At 30.8% G+C, this 9,079-nt stretch overlaps 1 protein-coding gene and 1 long non-coding RNA gene across 3 annotated transcripts; both read left to right on the forward strand.

Moving 5' to 3' along the window:
* The first annotated feature begins 45 nt into the window (after positions 1 to 45).
* Positions 46 to 5,640, forward strand: LOC125384858. Of its 2 annotated transcripts, XR_007223673.1 has the most exons (3): positions 46 to 529; positions 3,026 to 3,064; positions 3,135 to 5,640. It is a non-coding gene; the product is annotated as an uncharacterized LOC125384858 (long non-coding RNA). The 2 variants fall into 2 exon arrangements; XR_007223672.1 differs by having other exon boundaries at positions 46 to 3,064.
* Positions 5,641 to 6,256: 616 nt separating this feature from the next.
* LOC100645741 (high affinity copper uptake protein 1) lies at positions 6,257 to 9,037 on the forward strand. Its single transcript, XM_012311342.3, has 4 exons — positions 6,257 to 7,473; positions 7,557 to 7,690; positions 7,791 to 7,850; positions 8,414 to 9,037. The coding sequence occupies exons 1-4, from the start codon at positions 7,468 to 7,470 to the stop codon at positions 8,610 to 8,612; spliced, it is 399 nt and encodes a 132-aa protein (XP_012166732.1). The 5' UTR covers positions 6,257 to 7,467; the 3' UTR covers positions 8,613 to 9,037.
* The last annotated feature ends 42 nt before the right edge of the window (positions 9,038 to 9,079 follow it).

Here is a 9,079-nt window from a genome sequence, read left to right on the forward strand (position 1 = left end):
CCGGGCATCTTGGCTGATCGCAAAGCGGGGAGGACACCCTCTCTGGCGAAGCGACAGAAAGAGAAATCGATTAACTTAACATCCAGTAGTATACGTTCTTTCTCGACGTCCGCGGCTCGTGCGTTACGATTTCGATCGCTTTCCGACTAGACTTTCGTGCTAACGTATTGTACGATAGTCGCTCGATATATGCACGTACGTACAGTACATAGGAATGAGACCGGGAATCTTCGTCACGGTTTTATGCTCCTCGCCAGTTTGAATTTTAAATAATTCCGATTCGATCGATCGAGTGGAGATTCTGAAAATATACGTGGAAGTATTTGAACACTTGGCATAGAAAAGTTTGGGTCATGACGAATAGGATGCAGATCTGCTGCTCTCTTGTTCACCAGTTTCGAAGCCAGTGAATTTCTTATTTTGTGCAATCGTAAAAGAAATTGTTGAATAGTTTCGGATGGTTGGATTACATCCGTTGGGCAATTTACACATCCGGTTGAATATCGTTTTTATCAAACAAAGTCAATGGGTAATGTTAGGAATAAATTTGAACGGAATGTAGAAATGCGAGTCTGAAATTGTCTAAATAGCGAAAAAGAAAGAAAGAAAGAAAGAAAGAAAGGACGGAAGGAAGGAAGTAAGGAACATATAGAGGGTGTCTCAGATAAATGGGATCACTTAAGTATCTGCCTTATTTACAATTGTGGAAAGAATTTTTTCTTAAGATCATTTTAGCACGAGATTTCATTTATATTTTTAAATCGAATTCTATATATTTTTATCCATCAATTGATGGGTTTCTGTAATAGTCTATATGAAAGTATTAAGCAGCAGTTCTCGTGTAATAATAACAAAGACAAATAATTTTTATGAATCGTTTTGGATTACCTATTAGCTATATGAGATTAAATCTTTTTGAAATATAAATATAGTCTTGAAATAGAAATGTAATTTTTGTTATTTCCATTTTTCTTATTGTTTATCGACTTTCTAAACAGCCATGATTAATAACTTTTTGAACTGACGTGCACGATTAAAAATTAAAAAGCTAATTAATCGATTAATCATTTTCAGACAATGTTCGCTTTGTTACAAACTTCTCCAGAGATTGAATCTCAAATTTCTAGTTGATTATTTGTTTATGATATTCTATTAAATAATATAAATTCAATTCATTTACCAGAAAAAGTAAATTATTCTTCAAAACGCTGAAATTTTTCAATTGTTCATGCTTTCACTTCAAATCGCTTCGTTTTTCGCTCAATCCCAGCGTAAACCGTCTAACTTTAAGAAAATTACGCAACTTTTGCATTCTAATGACTGTGACAAATGCTATGCTGCACGCTAACAATGAATTACTGAACTAAATTACATTTTTGCTTAAAAATTATCTATTTATATCACAATAAGATCTAGTTCCATACAACCATTAGTTAATCTAAAATAAATTTGTAAAAATCACTTGCTTTTATTATTGTTACACGAAAATCTACCCTTAAACTATTTGTGTTTGAAAATATTTAGTGTAAAAAGTATTTTAACATTAATTTTGTGGAATTAGGCCTATGAGAAACAAGGAAAGACACAAAATGATACTCTGGTGTGCTTCATACATTATATTTGATGAGATGAAAATTGAAATACCTTTTAAACCATGCATTTTTCGTATAAGTACTCTTGCGCAGAGAATAAAAAATTTCATCCACTGCTGTAAAAAAATATATATATGTACTTTAAAAAAGACTAATGATCTTGAAATATCATTAAAAAATGATCTTGAGAAATTAACTTTGTTCTGAGAAAATATTTCGTACAATTATAAATAACGCAGTTATTTAAGTGATCTCATTTAGCTGATGATAAGATACCCGATACAATAACAAATCTACGGTATCTGCGTACGATGACAGATGGTATTTTCCTTGCATCTGACTTCAAAATGCAAGCACATTACAAATAAAGCGAGTTCGAAAATTAATGAAATTTTAATCTTCTTTTTACACGAGAACGATTGAGTTGCAATACATGGTTTCTTTGAGACCTTTCGTCCTCATGGATAACAGAGTACAATACAATAAAAGAAGTTCGGCTTTGAATTTCAAGGACAAGATGATTAGAGTCACGCGGTCGCAACACGTAATTTCCTCGAACACCACACTGTTTTGTCAGATTAATAGAAAAAATAACTTTTTATTAATATTTCATTAAAAGATACTTGTAAAAATTTGCAAGACAATAATAACAAAAGTGATCACCTTCACATGTAACAAATGGTTATATTCCATTGTAATATTTCTTTTAATTTGTTTTGCATATAATTTTACATAATCCTACATAGCAATAAAGTAATATGGGAAGTTGAGAAATATAATAATATAAGTTAGGCCATTGATATTTTTCATAGAATGAGATTTCACTTTTATTGTTATAAAACATTCTCTCTCTCGTACACTCGCACACATAATATATTTTTTAGAATTGTAAATATATTTCGTAACATTTATTATTTTTGATCAATTAATTTAACTTGTTACTTTTCGTAATTAAAATAAATTATAAAACTCGAATTTCCAAAATACAAGACAAACCATTATGAGTCTTAGCTCACTATACAATAATGTACTTATACGGCACATTATCAAAATTATTATCAAGAGCGTAATATTTCGATTACGTTTAAGCTTTTTCTTACGAGAAACTATTGTTCGTCTCTATACGAAATACGAATATTTCGACATTTTTATTACAGCCAAGGTATTATTCTTACTAGTCACAAGTAAGAATTAATTTCTTAATATAATAATGTATAATTCAGTCTTACCAGAACGTTATTGAAATGTCAATCTACTCTTTGAATTATTTCTTCATAATTGCGCCACGATTGGACCATTATTATAGGCCTATTGGCAATTACGCTCATTATCCAAACGCACTTAACGGACGACTTTAGGTTGTAACATTCCGCAAATGCTTGGTTGAAAATGCCTGCCAATCATCGATCAAACTGCTCTATCTTTTATTTCAGGAAGCATTTTCATCGATTAGTGAACATGCAAAGTAACAAGTAAATGATCATTTCAGGCGATAAATAGAACATAAATACACAAATTACGTGCTAACTTATGTAATTACAGATGTAATATACAAGATATGAGAAAATATCTATATTTGGACATAAAAAAAGCATTCGACGAAGTCTGGTACGAAGGTTTACTGCAATTTACCAATTATTAAAATCTTACCTAAATAACCAAACATTCTACGTAAAAATAAATGATTCGTACTGAGACTTACAAGCAACATGCGCTGCAGTACGATAAGGAAGTCTGTTACGTCTAGTATTTTACACTTTATACACAGCAGACGTTCTAGCAACACTAATCATTACAACATGTATATAGCAATGCGTGGAAATCCACAAGAAGCAATTGAGATCTTACAAACCTACATAAGTTCACTAAAAAATGGTTGCTATAGCAGAGAATAATGGTCAATTATAATAAGTGTAATTACATTGTTTTCACTTCTCGTAGACTCTCTAAAGATCACGCTTCACATCAATGAATACCGCAAACAAAAGTGATCAAATATCTGGAATTACATTTACCCTCGAAACTAACTTGGAAACAGCATGTACACAAAAAGATGCAACAAGAATTAGGAGGAAAGACGTCGTTCGAAACTTAGTATAGAAAACAAATTACTAATCTACAGAGTATTATCTAAGGTACTTCTATATAGGGTATCTATAGAGAGATAATAAAACTAATATGGACGTACGGCATCCAATTATGGGATATAGTGGCTAAAAGCCGCATTGCCAAAGTGGAAGCTATACAATCATATATTTCGTACTATAGTAGACGCACTTTGTTACATACTAAGTGAAGAACTACGCAAAGATCTTCAAATGTCCGCTATAAAGGAGAAAATTCAGTGAATATCCGACAGATGTAAAACAACACCTGAACCACCCAAACGCGCTAGCCAAATAAACTGTACACTGACAGTGTCGTTTAAAGATTGAAAAAGAAACGACCGCAGCATCCGGAGTGACGCAAGATCAAATATTGAAACATACTTGTATAGTGCTAATCCAATGGGATTAAAGTGTATGAATACACTGGGAGTTATTAAAAAAAAAAAAGAAAAGATATGCAGCGCAAAGCACGTATTTAATTACGATTAAGAGTAACCTATAGTTATTTGCATTATTGAAATATTATAATATCGATATCTGTATATATTGGTATGAATGCAAATAATTATATACTTATTATTCAAAGTTGTTGAATATAAATTGTTCACACTATAAGAATGTTTCGATTAAATTTCTAATGTTACGAAGTATAATGCATCGACGTATTTTTTTCAGTATTCACTTCGTGTGTTGTATTATACAACATACATTCATTTTCCATTCATTGTTGTAAGTTTACCGCACTATTTATCGATGGCAAGACGACAAGGTCTTCAGGTGTCGTCGTAAAACAAAGCGAAAGAACTCAAGTTATTCGAAGTTATTATTACTTTGGAGATCGTTTTGAAATTTACTTTATTACTTTGAATTCTATCTTTAAAAAACACGTCGTATTTAATACCTCTAGAATACTGATAAAATATATTTGCTACTTAAAGTAGTGAACTACCGTTCCTACAACATGTAATTATCATAATACAATATTTTTATAAGTATGGAAAATCCGCAAATACAGTTTCAGTTTTAGTAAATTTATCTACAAGTAGATAAGATGGACCACTTCAACAGAAGTTACATTATTCTATTAAATTAAATGGTATCAGAATAGGGGCTACTGCGTCGATTTCAATGGCCTTGAAATATGTTGTAAAAGTCAATATTCTGAGCAAGTATGTTCTGTCTAAGCGGTAATGCGCAAATATCTGAGAAAATACAATGATACGAAAAGATGTTTCAGACAAAAGTGCTGAGCTTTTATCTATAATACTTGACCTTGCTATGATTGTGAAACAGCCTGTAAAGGCGACATTAAAATTTTTATATGAATACATCAATTTTTTATTATATATTTTTGTAGCTGACACTCAGACGTCTTCAAAACACTATAAACTCTTATCAATCTGTGTCACCCACTATGAAAATATGAACTTTAAAATTCAATGTGTCGTCGGCATTAGCGTTACACGATGTACACCACAGAGACATATAAAAATCATTTTCATAATTGCTGTACTGCCCAAACACAAGGTCGCAATTTTCTAATATTTCCAAAACAGTCAGTCTTTTCTGAGCAGTCACTTTTGGCTGATATCTTGTATTATTCTCCTGAATTTGAGAGTTTATATCACGATAGCAAATGGTGCGGAAGAGACAAGATTGTAGTGTTCTGAAAACGTCTCTATGTCACCTATACGAATATGTAATAAAAATGGAAATTCCCATTTAAAAATTGGAATGTCACTACCATAACAGCTGCCAAAATTATCGCAAGGACAAGTACACCAGACTATAATATATCTTCCTCCATGTCAGGCAATTGTTGTCTGAAACATTTTTTCGTATCACTGATGTTTTTCAAAATATTTGTGTGGTTTGAGATAAACTGAACATATTGTATACAGTAAATCATTATTAAAAATAAAATTAATTTTTTTACTATTTTTAAAGGAAATATTCTTTAATCTGTCATATTAAACTCAAAGGTCGTATACTTGTTTCCTAACATCTTTCCGAACAATCTTTATCCATAATTTTTATACACGATCCGTTTATTTTGAAAGTAACATAATTGACGATTTTCCTTTGTTTTCAGATATTGAAGTGTTCGCGTTCCTACCGATTGAAAAATCCTAATAGGATCTTCTTAATTTGTTCACGTCTGTATGCGTTTAAATAGATGTAAATACATTATACAAATAGATCTTTATTAACTAAATGTCCTTCATATGACAATTAACTAAATGTCCTTCGCATATGTTATTATTTATCAATTATCTAGGGAGGCAAAGAATTAGAGGAAACACTAATCCTCTCTACTCGAAAATTCCACAGGGCGGTTTTCGATATATTATGGATTTCAATGAGTAAGTAGGTTTAATATTTAATCTACGATTTGAGGGTCACTGTACACTCCGCTGCTCGAGCTGACCTACTTTCGTTCGTGTAAGAAGGTTTGCTCGCGCACAGGGATATTACGGCTGATTTTTAATTGTCAGTGACTAAAAAACAAAGTCAGAAATGCAATATTTTTTATTCTTGATTTTCATCTTATTTTAGCCTCAAGAGTCATCCCTCAAATTTTGTTACACCTGTAGTCGAACACGCTCTATATACAAGGTGTCCCTCGTAATGCGATTCATTTTGCATACGTTCTTATCATTTGCGGCCATGTTGCAAAAAATATTTTTAACCGTACTTTAATAGCGTTGAGTGTAATACAGATGACAATAAAAGAATTCCGTAAATTAGTTTTCGCATTATGCGCAACAATATCTCGTTGCTATCGGTCCGGATTTTTCCGGATTTGTTCTAGTTTTTATGAGTATTGCTCACTCGCTGACCAAACGGTCAGCCTTCATCGATCATCCGTATTATCATGCTATACGTGCGTTGCGTGCAGTGATCTGTCATGCGTCAGACGCGTCTATACTAATATACCGGGTAGCAATGCATTTGTTTTTTCTAGGAACGATTTTCAAGTATTGTGTTCGTATCAGATGCATTAGGTGCAATTTAAATGCAAACACATTGCTATCCGTCTACAATTTATAATTTACAGAAATTTGCATCGTGGATATCTAACCTAAAAAAACATGTAGCTAGAGTTTTTAGATTTCAGGCGGAGAAGTCCAGAATTTTAATACCCTTTATCCTAGATTACTAATTTTATGAATGGCAAACTTATTTAATAGTGGTATTAGTTCGGTCAGCTTTTGATTGCTTAGTCATTTTCACGATATGTTATTATAATTTCGGTTAGGATATTTTATATTCTACTTAATCATTTTACGTATGACACCCTATAAATACTGGGTGACTGAATATCGCTATTGCATCGTGGGCTATTTGACAGCAAACAATGACGATTACTATAGTGGAGACAGTCGTGTTAGTAATTGTATTTTGTATAGTAGTTGCATTAGTAATTTGTATAGGCCTAATTTAACGTATAGATAAAAGTTATTCTAAACGATTGTTATTAATTCTACCGCTGCGATGTAACGAAATTTGATATCGCGATTGTATGGATAATTTTAATAACGTCGCGATTTGAAACATCAAATTAAATGATTATCGTGTTAATTTATAAAAAATCTAGGTGAAAAGAAAAATTACTGGTATGAGTAAGTCAGTAAGTATAACGATTGATCGATAAGTTATCTATAATTTGATAAAGAAGCCGAGCGGAAATTTGATGCTTAGCGACCTCATAAGGCCATATGCAGTCTTTGTGAAGATACTCGATACTGTAGTTTATTCTTGCAAAAATGCATGTAAGTAATAGACCAACACTTAATCTTCACGTTATAATGTGGTAAATTTTCTTTCTTCGTCTGATGGAACTGATTTACGTTAGATGTCATTTCATCTCGGTGAAAATGAAGTTATTTTGTTTGATGAATGGCACGCGATAAATGGACAAGGTATTGGATGGTCGATGGTTGGTATTATTCTTTTAACGTCTATATATGAAGGATTAAAAAGCTATCGGTGAGTGATTTACAATTATTTTTATAATTAAGATATGTCTTAATCGAATTATCGAAATATATTAATTTGCTTCTTTTTTTATGTGTATATGTGTATTTAGTGATCACTTGTTCATCAATACAGCACGATTATGGAAAACGAAGGATAACAGATCTAGGAGGTATGTATTTTATCTTTCAGATATTTTTATTTGAAGTCATCAGGATTTATTTACAATTATGGATACTCGATATCCTTAGTTCTTGTTATTTTAAACATACGAGATATAACATTTGTCGTTGGTGTGAATTTATTTAAATTAAGAGCTAATAAATTTAGAATGAATGATTGTTATAATAATGATACTGTAAATTCACTTTGAATAAGTAACTAATATGTAAGTAAAATAAATAGTCCCATGATAAAACGAAAGTTGCTTATTTCCTTCAAAAATACGCCTATTTATTAGTAAAAAAATTAATTTAAACGAATTTTATAAATTAAAGTATCTGAAACATGAATTTATCAAAACTATTTCTCAATATACGAAACATCTTAATTTTGGATTTAGATTATTACTGTGTTTTGTCAAAGTTAGTTCTTACATCTTTTCTGCAATTTACTATTTCTTATAACATTAAAAAAATGTGTTCTTATTAAATGGAGATAAATATATTATTATTACCATAAATATATTATTATTAAACACCGAAAATATTATTTACTAAATATGTTTTGTTTCAGGTCATTCCTGTTTTCGAAAATACACTTCTTTCAAACAATTATCCACGTTATTCAGTTGATCATAGGATATTGCCTTATGCTAATTTTCATGACGTACAATATTTGGCTTTGTCTCGCTGTAGCGTTAGGTGCAGGTCTTGGTTATTGGCTGTTCGCTTGGGAAAAGTCCAGTGGTGATAATATTGATTGCTGCTTGTAAATCTTATGACAGTCTTTCGTAATGATATAATTAATCCCGTATTATCGTGCTCTTAAAGCGCTCATATAGAATTAAAATTATAATGTAAATAATTTGTACATCATTTATGATATTGAATTTATGAAAATAGTCCTACATATTTATTTATAAAGCGTCAATCTTGTTTCAGAAGCATTTGAAACAGTACTTTGACAGAAAATATTTTTTAGATGAAAATAAATGTAACTTTCTGGTATATAATAGTGTTATAATAGCACTAATATATAGAAAGAATTATTATGTATGTATTGTCGTCAAAGATTTAAATATAAATAGAAAAAAAGCTATAAATTCATAATTTTTTACATAGATCATGTAAAAAATAAGCGTGTACATAGAGTATTAAATTTGCCTGTAATAAACATTTCTTTATATTCATGTAATAATTATATAATTCGTCATTCATATATGTATAAATAATAACTTTC

The sequence above is a fragment of the Bombus terrestris genome, chromosome 1 (genome assembly GCF_910591885.1).
Source record: "Bombus terrestris chromosome 1, iyBomTerr1.2, whole genome shotgun sequence".
In the NCBI taxonomy this organism is placed as follows: Eukaryota; Metazoa; Arthropoda; class Insecta; order Hymenoptera; family Apidae; genus Bombus; species Bombus terrestris.

Bases quoted from the DNA above. Each gene is read 5' to 3' on its own strand.
- LOC100645741 (XM_012311342.3), top strand. The intron at 7,691-7,790 runs GTGAGTGATTTA...ATGTGTATTTAG, and splicing joins GAAGGATTAAAAAGCTATCG to TGATCACTTGTTCATCAATA. The intron at 7,851-8,413 runs GTATGTATTTTA...GTTTTGTTTCAG, and splicing joins AAGGATAACAGATCTAGGAG to GTCATTCCTGTTTTCGAAAA.